Source organism: Dasypus novemcinctus, chromosome 5 (assembly GCF_030445035.2).
Source record: "Dasypus novemcinctus isolate mDasNov1 chromosome 5, mDasNov1.1.hap2, whole genome shotgun sequence".
NCBI classification, from domain to species: domain Eukaryota; kingdom Metazoa; phylum Chordata; class Mammalia; order Cingulata; family Dasypodidae; genus Dasypus; species Dasypus novemcinctus.
In genome coordinates this window covers 113,173,233-113,195,928 of record NC_080677.1, presented here as the reverse complement: position 1 = coordinate 113,195,928, position 22,696 = coordinate 113,173,233, and the positions used below count along the sequence as shown (strand labels likewise).

General features: G+C 37.4%; 1 protein-coding gene across 1 annotated transcript in view; it reads right to left on the bottom strand.

Moving 5' to 3' along the window:
• LRGUK (leucine rich repeats and guanylate kinase domain containing) overlaps positions 1-22,696 on the bottom strand; it is a 129,021-nt gene that overhangs the window by 19,427 nt on the left and 86,898 nt on the right. The window contains exon 16 of the mRNA XM_004465765.4: positions 15,080-15,219. Within this exon, the coding sequence (XP_004465822.2) occupies positions 15,080-15,219 (140 nt within the window). The remainder of the gene's footprint in view (positions 1-15,079; positions 15,220-22,696) is intronic.

Here is a 22,696-nt window from a genome sequence, read left to right as displayed (position 1 = left end):
TGTCTCAAAGGCATAGGTTATCACTGTATATGGGTTTTGCAATCTTCCCAAATACTAGCACATATAGTAAATAACTGACTGAATAAATGTATCTGACAATGTTTAAATATGATCCTGAAATATGAAAAATTGGAAGGTCCTTTCTGCCATATTTTATCAACATTACCATCATCACCAAATACTTAATAAGCATTTGATGGGGATACAAAGATAGAAAAGAAATAGTCTCTGCACTCAAAAGGTATATAATCTGGTGATAAAATAGGATAAAAAAATAGTGAATTTTAAAAAGCCCATGCAGTGTTATAAATAGTATAACATGGTTTTATACACAGATCATCTGATGAAATGTATCTTATTTAGTAACTGTCCATGTGCAGGCTTTTGGCCTACAAATTTGGTTTGCTATGTACCAGGAGCCTTTCCAGGCTGGGCGGGGCTGCATCATTATTTTTCCAGGGAGCCAATAGCAGACAAAAGAGATCCAACTCCCACAAACACTCTCCCTTCTGACTGGCGCTGGTTGTGGTGGATATAGAGAAGGGTGGAATTATTTCCTACCTGGGAAAAAGGAGGGGGTGCCTGCAAAGGTTGGAGAACAGCTTCTGAGAAAGTGTGATTTCAGAGGTCCTGAATATCCTTTAGGCAAGATCCTCTATCACATCATTACATCTGGTGTGGCAGTGAACACCTTCCAACCAGGGTCTGAACTGAGATGGTGGCTGAAAAGTGCCTTCTGCTGGTGGGCCAAGGAGGTGTGTGTGAGGAAATTAAAAGTAAATAAATAAGATAGGCTTTTTCAGGCCTTTACAGCCTTCCTCTCAGAGGCCTTTGGAGGTGGGTCTGTAATCAATTACTGGGTTCATGGCCTAGATATGATCAGCTAAACAGGAATAATCCTAAAGAGCTAGAACAGGTTGAACTAAGAATCAAAGAATGGTTGTAACACACAGCTTCCCACCACTAATCCCTACATGAGAGAAAAACTGAGCATCAGAGTAAACTCAAGATCATAACCAGATGACTATACATCAGCAAATGATTACAAGTCAAACTAAGAAAAGGGAAGATATGGCCTAAGGAAAGGATGTGACAAAGGATTTGAGACAACTAGTCAATGAGGTTCGTACAAATCTCCTAAATCAAATCAATGAGTTGAAAGACAATATGGTGAAAGAGATAAAGGACATCAAGAAGACACCGCACAAGCACAAAGAAAAATTTGAAAACCTGAATAGAAAAATAACAGAGCTTACGGGAATGAAAGATATAATAGGTGAGATAAAAAATATGTTAGTTGCTAAGGGGTTTGGAGTCTTTCTTTTTGGAGTAATGAAATTGTTCTAAAATTTTTAAGATGATGAATATACAACATTTTGATTATACTAAAAACCTTTGATTATACATTTTGGATAGAATAGCCAGAAACAGCAGCTATGAACAGTGGGGGAAGCATAGAGAGACAGAGAGGTGAGGAATTTTTTTGTTTGTCCGTTTGTTATTATTATTGAAATAATGAAAATGCTCTAATAATGATCAAAGTGATGAATACACAAATATGTGATTATAGGAAACACCACTGATTATACACCTTGGATAAAATGTATGCTTTATTAATATGTATCAATAAAATGGATTTTAAAAATACATTAGTCATACAAGCAGAATTGAAATGATAGTTGAAAGAATAAGTGATGTAGAAGACAGAACTTTTAAATTGGAAAGAGAGAAGACCAGAGAGACAAAAGCATTGGAAAAATTGAGCAGGACTCAGGGAGTTGAATGATAACATGAAGTGCAACAGCATATATGTCATGGGAATTCCAGATGGAGAAGAGAAGGGAAAGGGGGCAGAAAGAGTATTTGAGAAAATAATGGCTGAAAATTTTCCAACTCTCATGAAAGAAATGAATTTACATGCCCAAAAAGTACAGCATACTCCAATCAGAATAAATCTGACTATACCTACTCTAAGACACATACTACTTAGAATGTCAAATGCCAAAGATAAAAAGAAAACTCTCAAAGCAGCAAGGGAGAAGCAAACCATCACATACAAGGGAACAAGGGATGCCCAGTAAGACTTGATATCTCCTCAGAAACCATAAACATACCAGTGGTATTTTCACACTGAATTAGGATACTAAAAGAGAAAAATTGCCAGGTCAGAATTCTTTATCCAGCAAAACTGTCCTTCAAATACAAAGGTGAGTTTAAAATATTTACAAATAAACAGAAACTAAGAGAATTAATAAAAAAGAACCCAGTTTTGTAGGAAGCAATAAAAGGACGTTTACAGCCCAAAAGAAATAGACAGGAAAGAGAGGCTTGGAGGAGAGTATAGAAGGGAAGACTATGAGAGGATAACCAAAAGAGTAAAAAGACAGATAAAAATAAGATATAACATATGAAAACCACAGATAAAATGGCAGAAGTAAATAATACATTTACAATAATATCATTGAATGAGATAAACTCCCCCAATCAAAAGATATAGACTAATAGAATGGATAAAAAAAACATGAGCTATCCATATACTGTCTACAAGAGACTCGCCTTAGATCCAGAGATACAAATTGACTGAAAGCGAAAGGTTAGAAAAAGATATTCCATGCATACAGTAACCAAAAAAGAGAAGAGGTAGCTATACTATTATCAGAAAAAAAGAGACTTTAAATGCAAAAAAGTTATAGAGATGCAGAAGGCAATTATGTATTAATAAAAGAGACAATCCACCAGAAAAAAGTAATGGTATCCATGCACCTAGACAAGGTGCCCCAAAATACATGAGGCAAACTCTGGCAAAACTCAAGGGATAAAAAAAACTCTATAAATAAAATAGTTGGAGATTTCACTCACATAATTAAACAGAATTAGACAGAAAATCAACAAGGAAACAGAGAACCTGAACAATATGATAAACAAGCTACACCTGAGAGAATATACAGAAGCTGCATCCAAAAACAGCAGGTTATACATTCTTCTCAAGTGACCCTGGATCATTCTCCAGGATTGCCCACATGTTGGGACACAGAGCAGGTCTCAATAAATGTAAAAAAGATTGAAATTATATGAAGCACTTTCGCAAATCATAATGGTATGAAGCTGGAAATCAATAATAGATGGGAAAGGGCAAAATCTGCAAATGTGTAGAGGCTAAACAACATACTCCTAAACAATCAGTGGGTCAAAGAAAAATTAAGGGAATTTAGTAAATATATCAAGATGAAAGAAAATGAGAAAACAACTTATCAAAACTTATAGGATATAAAGAAGGCAGTGCTGAGAGGGAAATGTATAGCTCTAAGTGCCTATATTAACAAAGAAGAAAGATCTAAAATCAAAGAACTAATTGAACACCTGGAAGAACTAGAAAAAGAAAAGCAAACCAATCCCAAAGCCAACAGAAGGAAACAAATAATAAAGACTAGAACAGAAATAAATGAAATTGAGTACAACAATAACAAAGATAGAGAAAAATCAACAAAACAAAAAGCTTGTTTTTGAGAAGATCAGTAGAAGTGACAAATGCCTGACTAGACTACAAAAAAAAAAAAAAAAAAAAAAAGAGAAAATGCATATAAATAAAATCAGGAATGAAAGAGGGGACATTATGACTGGCCCCATAGAAATTAAAAAGATCATAAAAGGATATTATGGGAAACTATGACAACAAATTAGATAATCTAGATGGAATGGTCAAATTCCTAGAAATGCACAACCTACACTGACTCCATAAGAAATACAGGAACTGAACAAATAAATCACAAGTAAAGAGATTGAATCAGTCATCAAATATCTTCAAACAAATAAAAGTCCAGGACAAGATAGCTTCACCAGTAAATTCTATCAAACATTTCAAGAAGAATTAATATCAATCCTGTTTAAACTCTTCCCAAAAAAATAGAAAAGGAGGGAAAATTACTCAACACATTTTATGAAGCCAATATCACTTTAATATCAAAGCCTTTTTTAATACTGCAAAAAAAGAAAATTACAGACCAATCTCTCTAATGAACATAAATGCAAAAATTCTCAACAAAATACTTACAACTTGAATCCAACACCATATAAAAACAATTATACATCACAATCAAGTAGATTTTATTCATGGTATGCAAGGGTGATGCAACATAAGAAATTAACAAATTCACACACAAAAAAATCCACATGATCATCTCGATGGATAAAAAAAAAAGGCATATGACAAAATACAGCATTCTTTCCTGGTAATAACACTTCAAAAGATAATCATAGGAGGAAATTCCTCAATAAAGGGCAGATATGAAAAACCTATGGACAACATTGAACTCAACAGGGGAGGTTTTCCTCTAAAATCAGGAACAAGACAAGTATGTCCAGTGTCACAACTATTCAACATTGTGCTTGAAGTTCTAGCTAGAGAAATTTAGGCAAGAAAAGAAGTAAAAGGCATCCAAATTGGAAAAGAGGAAGTAAAACTCTCACTATTCGCAGATGACATGATCCTATATTTAGAAAATCCTGCAGTGTCTGTGACAAATTGACTTGAGATAATAAACCAATTCAGCAAAGTGGCAGGATACAAGATCAAGACATGAAAATCAGTACTGTTTCTACACACTAGTACTGAACAATCTGGTGGAGGAAATCAAGAAAAAAAATCCATTTACAAAAGGAATAAAAAGACTCAAATATCCAGGAATTAATTTAACCAGAAATGTGAAGGATCTGTATTTAGAAAACTACAAAACACTGCTAAAAGAAATCAAAGAAGATCTAAACACATGGAAGCACATTCTGTTTTTATGGGTTAGAAGACTAAACATCATGAAGATGTCAGTTCTACCCAAACTGGTTTATTGATTTAATGTGATAACAATCAAAATTCCAACAGTCTACTTTACAGAAATAGAAAAGGCAATAACCAAATTTATTTGGAAGGGAAAGGGATCCCAAATAGGCCAAAACATCCCAAAAACGAAGAGTGAAGACAGAGGACTCATGCTTCCTGACCCTGAAGTGTATTATAAGGCTACAGTGGTCAAAACAGCATGGTTTTGGCATGAAGACAGACATATTGGTCAATGGAATAGAACTATGAGTTCAGAAATAGACCCTCGCCTCTATGGTCAACTGATTTTTGATAAGCCAGCCAAGTCCACTTTTCTAAGATAAAACAGTCTCTTCAACAAACGGTCCTGGAGAACTGGATATCCATAACCAAAAAAAAAAAAAAAAAGAAAGAAGACCCCTATCTCACTCCCAATACAAGAATCAACTCAAAATGGATCAACGACCTAAACATAAAAGCCAGGGTCATAAAATTCCTAGATAATAATGTAGGGAAACACCTACAAGATCTTGTAGTAGGTGGGGGTCTCTTAAAACTTCCACCCAAAGCACAATCAGCAAAGAAAAAAGTAGATAAATAGGACCTCCTCAAAATTAAACACTTCTTCACCTCAAAGGACTTTGTGAAGAGGGTAAAGGCAACCCAATTAATGAGAGAAAATATTTGGAAATCACACATCTGACAAGGGTCTAATATCCATGATATATAAAGAGATCCTAAAACTCAATAATAAAGACAAATGACCTGACTAAAAAAATGGGCAGGGAAGTGGACTTGGCCCAATGGACAGGGCGTGCACCTACCACATGGGAGGTTCACGGTTCAAACCCTGGGCCTCCTTGACCCGTGTGGAGCTGGCCCATGCGCAATGCTGAAGCGCAGCAAGAAGTGCCCTGCCATGCAGGGGTATCCCCCACGGAGGGGAGCCCCACACGCAAGAAGTGTGCCCCATAAGGAGATCTGCCCAGCGTGAAAGAAAGTGCAGCCTGCCCAAGAATGGCACTGCACACACGGAGAGCTGACACAACAAGATGACGCAACAAAAAGAAACAGATTCCCGGTGCTGCTGATAAGGATAGAATCGGTCACAGAAGAACACACAGTGAATGGACACAGAGAGCAGACAATGGGGGGGGGGGGGGGGAGAAAAAAAAAATGGGCAGAAGACCTGAATAGACATTTTCTAAAGAAGAAATAGAAATGGCAAAAAAAAAAAGATAAAACAAAAAAAAGTTCAATATCATTAGGGAAATGTAAATCAAAGCTAAAATGAGATATCACTTCACACCTGTTAGAATGGCCACTATTAACAAAACAGAAAATTACAAGTGTTGGAGAGCATCTGAAGAGACAGGAATGCTAATTCACTGTGGTGGAAATGTAGAATGGTACAGCCACTGTGGAAGTCTGCTTGGCAATTCCTAAGGAAGTTAGGTATAGATCTACCATATAATCCAGCAATACCTCTACTAGGTATATACCCTGAAGAAATGAGAGTAGTGACATGCACAGAAGTCTGCACACTGATATTCACACTGACAATAGCAGTGTGATGTTATTTCTGAGTTCCAAAAAGAGATATTATGTTCATAAACTAGTTTGTTCCTGTGGCCGTGATATCCTTTGATTGTATTAGATTCAGCAGAGATGACTTTGATTAAATTATGTTAAGATTAGGCCTTTGGTTTGACCATGTCAGTAGAGTGTAACTCAGTTTGAGTCCTGACCCCTGTGTGGACTACATAAATGAATATTCAATCAAGGAGACACAAAGAAGTAGATTCACAGAGAAGATACACAAGTATAGAGACAGCTCCACAGACACAGAAGAGGCCCCAGGAAAAGAGATGAGTCATTCACCTGACAGTTTACAGTTGACCCTGTGAAGTGAATAGGGCAGCTGAGTCTGAAAAGAAATGAGCCCTGGGAAGAGAGACAAGCCCTATGCCAGCCTATAGCTGAGATGGAAAGAAACTGGGCCAATGGAGTCTTAAGAGAGAGAGGAAGGCTGACTCTCGCAGACGTCACCCACCATCTTGCGACAACATGTCGCAAAAGACTTTGGGTGAGGATATATAATGTTCTGTATCTGTCTTTGTATATATCCTGCCATAACCTACAGAATGGAATGGGAGAGAATGTAAACTACAATGTAAACTCTAATCCATGCTGTGTGGCAAAGCTCCAAAATGTGTTCATCAATTGCAATGAATGTACCACACTAATAAAAGAAGTTGTTAATGTGGGAAAAGTGGGAGGTGTGGGGAGTGGGACATATGGGAATCCCCTATATTTTTTATGTAAAATTTTATGTAATCTATGTATCTTTTAAAAATAAATTAAAAAATTTTTAAAAAGACTTAAAAAAAAATGGGTGAGAAAGTACCTCTTATGGTACCTTGAGTTGAACTCTTTAGGGCTTTGTAACTATAAGCTTTTACCCCAAGTAAATACCCTTTATAAAAGCCAACAGATTGCTCATATGTTGCATCAGCACCTCTTTGGCTGTCTAATACAGTGACATTATTTACAATTGCCAAAATATGGAAACAAGCCAGGTGTCCATCAAATGAAAAATGGATAAACAGACTGTGGTATGTATGTACAATGGAATATTATTCAGCTGTAAGAAGAAATGAAGTCTTGAGGCATACGACAATGTAGATAAACAATGGAGAATATTATGTTGGTTGAAGCAAGCGAGCAAGCACAAAAGGACAATTATATGATTTCACTACTATGAACTAAATACAATCAGCAAACTCTAATATCTAGAATAATATCTAGAAAATAGAATGAGGTTCGAGAATGGAAAGCTCAGGGTTAATCTTGAACCACCACTGCACTGTCCATTCATTAGCAGTTCCTGGCCAAATGCATTGTTGATGTTCCGAGTTGTCCCTGCTGTTTTACGACCCATTTTGAACGCAAGAAAATCCCTTGAATTTGCTTTTGGTCTAACATCATTTCCATAGTCTAAAATAAATATAAAATAAACAGCAAGTAGTAAGTCATTAGCAAAACAACATAAAGTGAGAAATGCACATTAAAATTATGTATAACATAACCACATTTGAAAATGGACGTTAAATGTGTGGAACCAAAGTAAAAGGGGGGCAAGAGAGGAGTTTTTTGAGAGTACACAAGGATGGATATAAAACATGTAATATTACACCATAACATATAGGAGATGACAGACTGATAATGTAAACCACAATGTAAAACATAGGATAACTAAAAATGTAAAGAACTGTGTATCCTAAAGTATGCACCATAATGTAAGCACAGATATTACCTTGTTAGAAAGCTAATATCTCAGACTCTGTACATCACCTTAAGTAAATATGATGTGAATAGGGTGTAAGAGTATCGCTGTGGAAGGAAAAAGGTTTTGTGGTGGATGTATGGGAGTGCTGTATATTATATATATGCATTGCTGTGGTCTAGGACTCCTGTGAAGAAATGCTGAATAATTAGGGGGGGGGAAAAAAAAAAAAAAAAAAAGGATAGGATGTGGAATTTTTTCAAGTCAACATTCTTTATCTAAGTTCTTTATCTAACTTTATCCAAGTTCTTTATCTATCCTTTAAACCCATCGCTATATGCCATTCCCTAGTAAGGGACCATGACATTATATTGGGCTTCAAATTTCGGGGAGCTCTGGACCACAGAGTGTCTCAACAATGGCAATGGAGGGATACTGGTATGGGATACCAATGACAGGTGATATAAGGCCGACAGGGAGCTGTACAGAACATATATCCAGGGGGCATCGTAATGATTGGATATACTCATAGTGGAAACAATTAAAAACCACAGCAGGGGGGGTACTGGGTTCCTGGCCAGTGGTGCTCTGTCGCGGTCCCTAGGGGAGCAGCGACAGTCTCCCAGGTACAGCGGCGGGGACCTGGAGGGAGTGAGGGTTCAACAGTGAGCCCCTGATGCTAATGACTATGTTTGTGAGCTGATAAACCTAAAATAAGAACAAGGCCTAGAGCAACATTGTGCCTGGGAATTTCCTCCTGTCAGCCTTCATGTTACTCAAATGTGGCCAGTCTCGAAGCCAAACTCAGCATGTAAATGCAATGCCTTCCCTCCAGCGTGGGACATGACACCCGGGGACGAGCCTCCCTGGCAACGAGGGACCACTATCAAATACTAACTGATGATGCAACTGGAAAAGGACCTTATATGGAAGGTTCAATGCGGATCAGCAGAATATCCATGTCTACATAAAATAACATGACTTTAAAATGCTGTTTGACCTAAAGTAAGGGGGAAATGGAAAGGAGAAATGAGTTTATATGGCTACAAGTTTCTAAAAAAGAGTCTGGAGGCTGGCAGAAGGATTGCCCTCATGCACAACTGAGCAGAGTCAGAGAGACAGATAAAGCAGATACAACCCCCAGATATTGGTTCCTTTGAAGGCTAAAGAGACCCATGAGAGTTATGGCCATGGCCGATGGGGTTAACTACCAGGGCAGATGGCCCCTCATTGGAAATGGTGTTTATGTGTGATGAATCTGGACTCAGATGGGATCTCCCTTCATAAGACTTTCATGCTAATGTGCTGGAGGTGCAGTTAATGTTGGGATTTAAGATATATTTAGGGGATTTGAATCTCTGGACTGACAATGTGATAGCCAGGTCCTGAGCCTCAACAGACTCCAGCACCTACAATCTGATTTATTGGACTTACCACACTCAGCTAAGATGGAGTTGAAGAAGGACAATCACCACACCATGGAGCCTAGAGTGATTACAACTGAAAATGGGAGGATTGCATCCAGCATCCATGTGGAATTTGAGCCTCCTCTTGACATAGAGGTGCAATGGGCACAACCAATCCAATGTCCACATAGAAGAGGTGGTATTGGATTGAGAAAAGTGGACATGGTGGACGATGGGTATGGGGAAAGGCAGGAAGAGATGAGAGGTGGAGGTGTCTTTGGGACATGGAGCTGCCCTGGATGGTGCTTCAGAGGCAATCACCGGACATTGTAAATCCTCACAGGGCCCACTGGATGGAATGGAGGAGAGTATGGGCCATGATGTGGACCATTGACTATGAGGTGCAGAGGTGCCCAAAGATGTACTTACCAAATCCAATGGATGTGTCATGATGATGGGAACGAGTGTTTTGGGGGGGAGAGGGGGGGGTGGGGGAGTGGGGTTGAATGGGACCTCACATATATATTTTTGATGTAATATTATTACAAAGTCAATTAAAAAAAAAAAAGATAAAAAAAAAAGAATGTATGTAAATAGCAAATGGCAAATTTCAACAACGCAAAACTGCAATTACTTTTGCACCAACCTAATATTTCATAATTTGTTCCAAATGTTTCACAACAATACAAAGTTTTGGTTGTGGGTGATAAATGGGATTCCTGAATGATGTTATGCATGTTTGTTTTGTAATTTCACAACTTTGACTATACACTTACTGTTAATGTATGTTCTTGTATAAATAATATACTTCAATAAATTGCTTTTAAAATGAAAAAATACTTGCAAATAGAATCCAACCACATATTAAAAGATTTATACATCATGACCAAATGAGATTTATTCCTGGTATGCAAAGATAATGTACCACATTAACAAATTGAAGGGAAAAAAACATATGATTGTCTTGATCAATGCAGAAAAGCCATTCAACAATGTCCAGCATTCTTTCTTAATAAAAAACTTTGAAAGATTGGAATGAAAGGAAAGTTCCTCAATATGATAAAGTGCCTATATAAAAAACCCACAGCCAACATCATATTCAACGGGATGAGCTTGAAAGCGTTCCCTTAAGACTGGAAACAAGATAAAGTTGTCCACTGTCACCACCGCTATTTAACAGTGTGCTAGAGGTTCTACCTAGAGCAATTAGGCAAGAAAGAGAAATAAAAGGCATCCAAATTGGAAAAGAGGATGTAAGACTCTCACTATTCACAAATGGCAAGATCCTATATTTAGAAAATTTTGAAATGTCTTTCACAAAGCTACTTGAGCTAATAAACGAATTCAGTAAAGTGGTAGGATATAAAATCAACACGCAAGAATCAGTAATGTTTCTGTGCTCTAGTATTGAACAATCTGAGGAGGAAATCAAGAAAACAATTCCATTGACAATAGCAACAGAAGACTCAAATACCTAGGAATAAATTATTTTTCTCTCTCCCCTTCCCCCCCCCAGTTGTCTGCTCTCTGTGTCCATTTGCTATGTGTTTTTCTGTGACCGCTTCTATCCTTACCAGTGGCACCAGGAATCCGTGTTTCTTTTTATTTTGTTGTTGCATCATCTTGTTGTGTCAGCTCTCTGTGTGTGTGGTGCCATTCTTGGGCAGGCTGCACTTTCTTTCATGCTGGGTGGCTCTCCTTATGGGGTGTGCTCCTTGCGTGTGGGGCTTCCCTACGTGGAAGACACCCCTGCGTGGCACGGCACTCCTTGCATGCATCAGCACTGTGCGTGGGCCAGCTCCACACAGGTCAAGGAGGTCCGACGTTTGAACTGCAGACCTCCCATGTGGTAGGCAGACACCCTATCCATTGGGCCAAGTCCGCTTCCCACTAGGAATAAATTTAACCAAAGATGTACAGGACCTATATGCAGAAAACTATAAGACACTGCTAAAAGAATTCAAAGAAGACCTAAACAAACGCAAAGATATTTGTGTTCACATTTTAGAAGACTAAATATCATGAGAAGGACAATCCTACACAAACTGATTTATAGATTCAATGCAATACCAATCAAAATTCCAACAGCCTGCCTTGCAGAAATAGAAAAGGCATTACCAAATTTACATGGAAGGAATAGGGCACCCAGATAGGCAAAAACAACCTATAAAAGAAGACCAATGTTGGAGAACTCATTGCCTGACCTAGAAACATGCTACAAAGCTACAGTGGTCAAACTAGCATGGTACTGGCATATGATCAGTGGCATAGAATTGAAAGTCCAGAAATAGATCTTGGTCTCTGACCAACAGTTTTATTATTTTTTTTAAGGTGGTACTGGGTATTGAACCTGGCAGGACCTCATACATATAAAGCAGGTGCTTAATCACTGAGCTACACCCACAAATGGTTTTTGACAAATCTACCAAGTTCCACATTACTGGGATAAAACAGTCTCTTCAAGAAATGGTACTGGGAGTACTATCCAGTACTCCCATAACCAAAAACAAGAAAAAGGACCTCTAACTCACTCCTTATACAACAATCAATTCAAACTAGATCAGAGACCTAAATATTAAAACCAGGACCACAAAACTACTAGAAAAAAAATGTAGGGAAACATTTCCAAGATCTTGTGTAATGTGGTAGTTTCTTGGACCTTCCATCCAAAGCACACTCAATAAAAGAAAAAATAGATAGATGGAACCTCCTCAAAATTAAACACTTTTCACCTCAAAGTATTTTGTCAGAAGGGTGAAAAGAAGCTGACTCAATGGGAGAAAATATTTGGAAATCACATATCTGTTAAGGGTTTAATATCCATGATATATAAAAAGAAGTTACAACTCAACAATAAAAGATAGATGACCCAATTTAAAAATGGGCAAAAGACTTGAATAGATAACTATACAAAGAAGAAATACAAATGATGAAAAAATGTTAAACATCACTAGTGATCAGGGAAATGTAAATCAAAGCTACAGTGAGATATCATTTCATACCTGTTAGAATACCCACCATTAAAAAGACAGAAAACTCAAGTGCTGGAGAGGATATGGAGAGACGGAAAAGCTTATTCAGTATCAGTGGGAATGTAGACTAGAACAGAGACAGCGGAGGACTGTTTGACAGCTTCTAAGGAATTTGAATAGACTTGCTATGTGACCCAGCAATACCACTACTGGGAACATACCAGGAAGATCTGAGAGCAGGGACTGAACAGACATCTGTACACCAATGTTCATAGCAGCATTATTCACAATTGCTAAAAGATGAAAACAACCCAGGTATCCATCAACTGATGAATGGATAAATTGTGGTGTATACATAAGATGGAATATTATGCAGCTGTGAGAAGAAATGACATTGTGAAGCATATGACAACATGGATGAACCTGGAGAACATTATGTTGAGTGAAACAAGTCAGACACAAAAGGACAAACACCTTGTGATTGTAATATTATCAACTAAATAAATTATGTAAACTCATGGAGGTAATATCTAGAATATAGGACACCAGAAAATAGAATGAGGTTAGAGAATGGAAAGCTGAGAGTTAATCTGTGCAGAAATGGTAAAAAGTTTGTAAATCTTTAGAAAAGAATATAAATGCTGAGAGCACTACATGGTGTTTGTAATTAGCAGTGCTAATATATGGGTATGACAGTGGTCGAAAGGGAAAATCTAAGGTCATGTATATTATTAGAAAGAAAGCTAAAAAATGTAATGTGGGACCGTATAGCATAATAAAACTTTGTGTGAAATATAAGTATGGGTAATATTGTATATATAAGACTTTTTCCTTGAAATTGAATAAATATATTGTTACAAGATGTAACAAGATGTTACAACTGTATCGGTTAGTCAAAAGGGGTGCTGATGCAAAGACCTAAATGGATCAAAGACCTAAATGTTAAAACCAGGGCCACAAAACTACTAGAAAAAAACATGGGGAAACATTTTCAAGATCTTGTGTAATGTGGTGGTTTCTTGGACTTTATACCCAAAGCATGCTCAACAAAAGAAAAAAGTAGATAAATAGGACCTCCTCAAAATTAAACCCTTTTTCACCTCAAAGGACAGAAATCTGTTGGGTTTTGTAAAGGGTATTTATTTGGGGGTAGATGCTTACAGTCACAAGGCCAGAAAGTGTTAAGTTACTTTCCTCACCGAAGTCTGTTGCCATGTGTTGGAGAAAGATGGCTGCCAGTCTCTGTAGAGTTCAGCCTTCCTCCTCCTCCTAAGGCTCCATGGTCCCAGCTTCTTCCAATATCAGCTGTAGGCTGGGATAAGTCACATCTTTCTCCCAGGGCTTGTTTTTTCTCTGGGCTCAGCTGTAGCTATAGTCTATTAGGTTCATTCTCTTCCCAGGGCCTCTGCTGTGTTTACCTAGCCGTCTCTATTCCTCTGTGTTCCTCTTCTGTGTATTTATTTCCCAGGGCGCCAGCATTAAAACTCCAACTCTTTCCTCTGCATGCTGTTTTCTCTGTGAGGCCCCACCCCCATGGTCCTACTAATGTGGCCAAATCAAAGCCTAATCTAATACAATCTAATATGCCCAGAAACAGACCTGTTTACAAACATAATCCAGTATCTGTTTTTGGAATTCATAAATAATGCCAAACTACTATAATAACCAAAGCAAAATATGGACAGTAGAGTACAGTAATATATTAATAATCTTCCATTAGGGATAAAAAAAAAGGAAATATAGTAAGGTAAAGAAATTAGACAAAAGGTACTACATATTATTTGACTCCATCTATACAAAATAGAAATAAATTACAAAGATGGAAACAGAATAGCTATGTAGGGATAGGAAGCACAGAGAGACTGAGAGGTGATTATTAAAGGGTAGAACTTTTTTGTTTGTTTTTGTTTATTGTTATTATTGGAATAATGTAAATGTTCTAATAATGACCCAAGTGATGAATGCACAACTCTGATTATAGCAAAAACCATTCATTATACACTTTGGGCGGACTGTATGCTTTATTAATTATGTATCAATAAAACTGATTTTTTTAAAAATAATGCAAATGAAAAATAAGTACAGTACAATTCAGAGATAGTTCTGCATTTAATACTCTGGTCAGTGCTGATTTCTCTAAGTTCTTAGAGAAATGATTTGGGAGTAAAGTATATGAATGGTTGAAATAGTGTTGCGCTATAAAACATAAGGTGTACTCTCTTTTCAGGTTCAGTAGAAAAACACTCAAAACTATATAACCCAACAACAAAGCAATGTTTCCCTTGAAATATAGACTTTACTGCATTTATTTTATGGTAGAACTTTTCTATTCTTGCTAAATAAAATAGTTCTGTCAGGGTTTTCACTGGGAAGAAAGCCTGGGGGAAAATTACTCACAATTCAATCTTGCATTGAATATCCTAATTTTAGAACCAATGCCTATTCTTACAGGTGTTAAGAGGAGACTGAAAAATATGTCTGCAGCTGATACCATTGAGAGAATAGTTTGGACGAAATTTATTAGTCTCAAAATATTAAATCCCATTTTTGTCTGGCACTGTAATGATCAATTGCTGTTTCACCCCTTGTGTCCTTCCCTTACCGCTGGTGTTTTTCCGGCTGAAAGCTTGTCCCATAATTTAACAAAGTAGTTTCTGTCTGTCGGAGCCAGGAAATCATGGCTATTCACAGTAGTAAGATTCCCAGGAGGCTCTTCAGATTTCATGTGAGATGTCTCAACATCTGGTAGGAAAAAAAAAAGTTTAAAATAAAAAGCATAAAATGGATGAGGCAACTTTCTGGAGTTATAAAAATGTTTACTATCCTGATTTGCCTAAACACAACTAACTGTATACTTAAAATGTGTGCATTGTCAGCTTGAAAATAAAATAAATAAGTCTTAGGATGGTATTAATAATAATAAAGCATAGCATATAAAGTAAGCTCAAAGCACCTAGGGGACTCACGCTATGAGTATAACATTTGCTCAATCAATAAAGGCATCTGCAAGGTATTTTTAAAAAGTAAAAACCTTGGCAAAGACAACAGCTTGTACATACTTAATTGGAAAATCACCCTTATAATTACTTTCCATTAGACAAACTTCTTCTGAAAGGTTAAAAAGAAAAAAAGCAAAGGTAAGAAGAAATGAAGTAGAATGAAATGGATGATATCACTGTTTAACAAAATTTACTAACAAATGTTTAATGTTTCCTTTAATACACTGGATTGTCCAGAGACTTAGAGTATAAAGAATCTAAATTTCTGTTACTGATCATCTATAGAGGGGCCATGTATAAATACCTTTGGATACCTAGGGGCATTAATACCTCAAGAAGCATTGCTTAAAATGGTAAGATAGAATGAACACAGAGAATAGACAACTGGGGCAGGGTGGGGAAAGGCGAGAGAAATAAATTTTTTTTAAAAATGCTAAGATAAATTATTACCACATGTACCTGCAGTCAGTATGATTGACTATGCACATGTGGAAATACTAGAAAATACAAAACACAAATTTGTTTTGTTTTTAAAATATAGCAAAATTCAAAACCAAAGGAAAAAATTTTCAGGTGCTAGAAATGCAGTGGAGACTCCAAGGCAGAGAAGAATTGATGCCAAGAGGGTCCGAGTGTCTTAAGATCTGCCTTAGTTTGAATTCCTGGATTGAAAGGGGAAGCCAGAGTCCTTGAGCGCTTGGCATACAAAACCTGGGCTCTTCGATAATATAAGAAGTTGGGGTGTCTGGGAATCTCAGCCCATAGACCCAGTGACTTTTCTTGTCACAAACTCTTACCTGGACTGAGAATGGAAATACTTGTGGGAATTCAGACTCTATTCCTGTCTTGCATGCTGGTATGGGATCTAAACTTGAACTCCCACTATATTGTGTGGCAATTCCAAGCCAGTAAAACTGCTCCTGCAGACAAGTAAAAAGTCACAGAGTCTTTGCTGAGCAAAGTCTAAATCTCTGCAACCCAGGACCTGTCTTGAGAGAAGAGAGGCTCAATATATCCAACAAACTGGCAATTGCACCCAAGGAATTCCAAGTAATAAGGCAAATTGAAAAACCTGAAATAGCTGTGATCATAATAATGAAAGTGATAAAATGAGACTACTGTATGTAGAAGCATTCTTTATTAAATCTTCATGACAAGAAATTCATTCAATCCCTGTTTTATTGAGCACCTACTATGTGCCAGAGTGTGCTCTGATGTTTTGGATACAGCAATAAATAAAAAGTGCTTGCCCTTGTGGAAATTCCATTCTAATGTTGGAGACAAACAGTCCATTAGATAATGTCAGGCCCAGTGAAGTACAATGAAGGAACAGGAAGCCAGAGAAGGGAATAGAGTGTGAGTCAGGAAGTCCTCTCAAAAGTGGTGACATTTGATTAGATCAAAAGATTGGAAGAAGAAAGGCATTCAAATATCTGGAGAGAAGGCATACCAGGTGGAAAGAATGGCATGTTTAAGAACCCAGAAGGATGCTTAGCATAACTGAATTACAAGGAAGAATTTGGTATGACTCAAGGAAAAGAAGTAAGATGAAGGGTGGATCCTGTGCTCATTTTTAAAAAATCACTTGTCCTTGATGGAACTCTAAGCACAGACCATTATGGAAAACACCAGATGGATTGGGGCGAAAAGTTAAAAGTAAAATAATGGAAAATATATTCATTGAAATAATTTCCATATAAAAGATTCTTTTTATATATAAAGCTTACCCAAAATACAGTATTTCTGTCAACTTTCTAAGACATAAGTCATCTGTAATATGATGTAAACCAATCAATGATACAATGCGGTCATATACTTAGTGTCTTAATGGTTTTTCAGTAACAAAGTGCTTTGAGTAAAGAGAATATATTTCAATTACTATTAGACTACATTGTAATGCCACCACTTTAATGACTTCTGTTATAAAGGATTTCGTACAATTCTTAATGTATTTTCTAATGTCTTAATACATCACTAGACAAAAGATCGTACATCCTGATTACAAACAAAAAAATTAAATTACCAATGTTATAATATCCTACAAATAAGCTTCATAATGGACTTTTATGTAAAGTATCTAAATTAAAGTCAACCTTGAGGCAACATTGAAAAAAAATTACTTTATAGTCCACAAAAAGAAGTTCTTCAGTATATAGGCTAGTTAGACTTATTTAAACATCTACAATGAAGGAAAAATTTAATGATGCATGGCAGAATTTAAAATTATTTTATGGATTAGTATCATTACTAAATGCAGGAAAATATAAATGAAATATGTGGAACTAGAACTATATCTCAAATGAATTTTAAAAGGTGTAAACATTTTATTTAGACTTACATTCCTTCAGAGTCAAATGAGTTAAAATAATGTGCATAAAATTTTTCAAAAGAATAAATTTGAATCCAAAGTAAAACAACAGATGCAGCAGAGGCCACATATCTAAGAATAAAACTTTTGTGTGTGATAACATCGTATAATATCGATGCTACACACATCTTGCAGGAGAGAGTGGGGACAGAGAGACAAAGAGGTCAAAACAAAAACTATGAGCTAGTCATCCCATGGCTAGCTACTGTGTGTATCCATCACCATTGAAGCAAACAGCCTCAGTAAAACCTGCAGCTGACTGTGACCAACTGAGAGGGGAATGGGTGTCTTCCTCCTTGGGAAAAGGGAGTGTATGGTGGAGAGCTGTGTGTGGCTTCTCTTTGGCTAGTTTAAACAGCAGGGGCCCATTTTGAATTGCTGCTCTAACTGGCCCAGAAACACTAGCCAGTGGGGGTTGAAAGAAAGGTTCACTGAAAAGCGCCATCTGCTGGAGAGCTGGGAAAGCAAAGGAAGAAAAGGGCTTTTTGGACTCTCATGCCCCCATCCCCAGACCACCATGCCCCATCAGTGCTTCAAGGTCCCTGGCCTTGTTTTGATCACTTAAAAGGGGCAATTTTGGGCTGCGGACTTGGCCCAGTGGTTAGGGTGTCCGTCTACCACATGGGAGGTCTGCGGTTCAAACCCCGGGCCTCCTTGACCCATGTGGAACTGGCTCATGCGCGGTGCTGATGCGCGCAAGGAGTGCCCTGCCACGCAGGGGTGTCCCCTGCGTGGGGAAGCCCCATGCGCAAGGAGTGCGCCCCATAAGGAGAGCCGCCCAGCACAAAAGAAAGTGCAGCCTGCCAGACACAACAAGAACACAACAAAAAGAAACAGATTCCCAAGCCACTGACAATTACAGAAGCCAACAAAGAAGATGCAGCAAACAGACACAGAGAACAGACAACCAGGGTGGGGGGGAGAAGGGGAGAGAAATAAATAAATAAATCTTTAAAAAATAAAAATAAAAAAAGGGGCAATTTTAAATATTTTTAATAAGTTGAGCCAAAAATCAAATAAGAGCCATTATACAAAACCACTAGGCAAGAGAGAGAAACTGACCATCAGAGTAAACTCACCAACAAAATCAGATGCCTAAATGTCAGCAAAAATTATAAGCCATACTAAGAAACAGGAAGATATGACCCAGCCAAAAGTCTGACAAGACATGGGATTGAAAACAACTAATCAGAGATGTTCACACAGATCTTCTAAATCAACTCAAGGAGTTAAAAGAAGTTATTGCTGAAGAGATACAGGATATCAAGAAGACACTGAGTGAACATAAAGAACAATTTGAAATGTTGCACAGAAAAGTAATAGCTCTTATGGGAATGAAAGACACAATAGATGAGATTAAAAATACATCAGAGGTATATAATAGCAAATTTGAAATGGCAGAGGAATGAATAAATGAATTAGAGGACAGAGCATCTGAATTCAAAAAGACAAGAAAAGGCAAGGAAAAGAATGGAAAAAATTATACAGAGTCTCAGGGAATTGAATGACAGTGAAAAACACAAAAACATATGCATTATTGGTGTCCCAGAATGAGAAGAGAACAGAAAACTGTCAGAAAGAATACTTGAAATAACGGCTGAAAATTTCCCAATCGTTTTGAAAGACATAAACATCAATATCCAAGAAGGACAACATAACCCAAACAGAATAAATCTGAAAGACCTATCCTGAGATATCAATTCTGAAGAATGTGAAATGCCAGTGATAGAGAATTCTGAAAGCAGCAAGAGAAAAGCAAGTCATAACATACAAGGGACACTCAATAAGACAAAGTGCCAATTTCTCATCAGAAACCATGGAGGCAAGAAGGTAGTGGTATATTTAAGATACTGGAAGAAAAAAAGAACTTGCCAGCTGAGCATTCTTTAGCCAGCAGTACTATCCTTCAAAAATGAGGGTGAATTTAAAGTCTTCACAGATCAACCAAAACAGAGAGAGTGTGTCACCAAGAGACTGGACTTACAAGGGCTACTAAAGGGAGTTCTGCAGCCTGAAAAGGTAAGAGAGAGGTGCTTGGAAAAGAGTGTAGAAGATTATTAGTAAGGGTAACTAAAAGGGCAAAAAAAAAAAAAACACTAATATCAAACAAAATAGATTTTAAATGAAAAGAGTTGTAAGAGATGAAGGTCATTATATATAAATAAAAGGGGCAATTCACCAAGAAGAAATGACATTAATAAATATTTATTCAACTAAAAAAATTAACGAGATAAACACTGGCAAAACTGAAGGAAGAAATAGATGCTACAAAAATTGTTGGAGACTTCAGCACACTGCTTCATCACTGGATAGAACATTTGGACAGATGATCAAAAGGAAACAGTGAGCTTGAATAATATGATAAATGAACTAAACCTAACAGACATATATAGAACATTGCGCCCAAACACAGCCGGATGTACACTCTTCTCATGGATCTTTCTCCAGGATAGACCATATGTTGAGTCACAAAACAGGTCTCAATAAATGTAAAAAGACTGAAATTATACAGAACACTTTCTCTGATTATAATGCACTGAAGCTGGAAATCAATAACAGGTAGAAAATTCACAAATATATGGAGATTAAATAAAACAAACAGTAGGTCAAAGAAGAAATTACAAGAAAATTTTTAGCAAATATCTTAAGACAAATGAAACAAGTACACAACATATCAAAAACTATGGGATGCAGTGAAGGCAGTACTGAGAGGGAAATGCATAGCCTTCAATGCTTACATTAAAAAAGAAGAAAGTGCTAAAATCAAAGCCCTAACTGCACGGTTGGTAGAACTAGAAAAAGAACAGTAAATGAATCCCAAAGCAAACAGAAGAAAGAAATAACAAAGATTAGAACAGAAAAAATGAAATTGAGAACAACAACAATAAAACAACAACAGAGAGAATCAACAAAATCAAATGTCTATTCTTTGATAGATCAACGTAACAGACAAACCCTTAACTAGACTGACAAAGAAAAAAAGAGAGAAGATGGAAATAAATAAATTGAGAGGGGAGACATTACTACTGACTCCACAGAAATAAAAGACGTCATAATAGTATACTAAGAACTGAATGCCACCCAATTAAACAACATAGATAAAATGGACAAATTCCTAGAAACACACAAACAACCTACACCAACCCTAGAAGAAATAGAAGACCTCAACAAACAAATCATAAGTGAAGAAACTGAAACAGTCATAACCCTCCCCACTCCCTGAAATGAAAATCCCAGGACCAGATGACTTCACAGGTGATTTTTGCACATCACTCAAAGAGGATTTAAAACCAACTTTGCTTAAATTCTTCCGAAGAATTTGAACAGGAGGAAATACTACCAAACTTAATCTATGAAATCAATAACACCCTAATACCAAGCCAAATAAAAATGCTATGAAAAAAAAGAAAATTACAGATTTTACTAATGAATATAGATGCAAAAATTCTCAAGAAAATACTTACAAATGGAATCCAAAAGCACATTAAAAGAATGATTCAGGGACTTCCAGGAAGATGGAGGATTAGAGAGGCAGTGGAATCACTTCTTTCCCAGGAAAAAAGTAGCTAGAGTAGAGGCAGAGACTGTCTGGAGGGTTGTTCTGGTGCTTTGGACATCCAGGGAAGGCAAGGCACTACCCAGAAGAGAGGGGAGTAAATGAAAGGGATCTCAGCTGGCTGAAAAATCCTGTGAGCAGAGCTGTAAAAGTAGCAGCAGGTACCCTTCCGCCCACCTACAGAGCAAATAAGTGTGTAGACTGCATGGCTGTAGACTAAGGTGGCCGCAGATAAAGGGTGTTGCAGGAGTCCTCTTACCCAAGAAAGGGAAGAAGGAGGGACACAGCCTACAGCAAATTCAGATTTCAGCCAGCTTGGAGGGGTCACACACTTCCAGGCTGGTTGGGGCTGAAGCATTATTTGCCTTGAGAGCCAGCAGGGAGCTAAAGATAATGTAACTTCTCAAACACCCTTCTTACTGCCCCAGGCAAGTTGCGGAAGAGGCAGAGGGAAGAGGGATGTGACTGGCCAAGGATGGAGAACCACCTCTGAGAAAGTTTGTTTCTGAGGCTTGGCCAACCCTGAGGACATTGCTTCTGCACTGCCCCCAGACTGAGGAGTTACACTGAGTGCATTCCCCCCTAGTACCTGGGGTCTGAATTGAGACCTCTGCAAAAGAGTGCCATCTACTGGTCAGACTAGAAAAGTACATGGACAGGGAAAAATAATAAATAATTGAGAGGGAAATAGGTGCCTTTATTGCCACCCTTTCCAAGGACCTCAGAAACTGGCCTGCACCCCATTACTAGCTCCTTAGCCCTGGTTTGAGGAGTTAAACAGGGGCAATCCTAAATATCTAGGACAAGTTGAACCAAGAGTCAAAGAACAGTGGCAGCACACAGCTATTTAACAGTAAATCCTTAGGCAAGAGAGAGAAGTTGAACATCAGAGTAAATTCAATGTCAGAATCAGATACCTAGACATCAGCAAAAATATTACATGCCATGCAAAGAAAAAGGAAGCTATGACTCAGGCAAATGCACAAATCAAAGCTCCATGAGACCCAGGACTTGAAACAGCCAAACAACAATGTTCACACACATCTCCTAAATCAAATCATGGAGTTGAAGGACAATATGGCTAAATAAATAAAAGGCATTAAGAAGACACTGGGTGAGCCCAAAGAAATTTTGGATAGGAAAATAACAGAGCTTATGGGAATGAGACACAGTATGTGAGATTTAAAATACAATAGAGGTACACAACAGCAGATTTGAAATCATGGAAGAAAGCACCATCTATGTAGAAAGGACAACAGAAATTGAAAAGAAAGAAGAACAGAGAGAAAAAAGAAT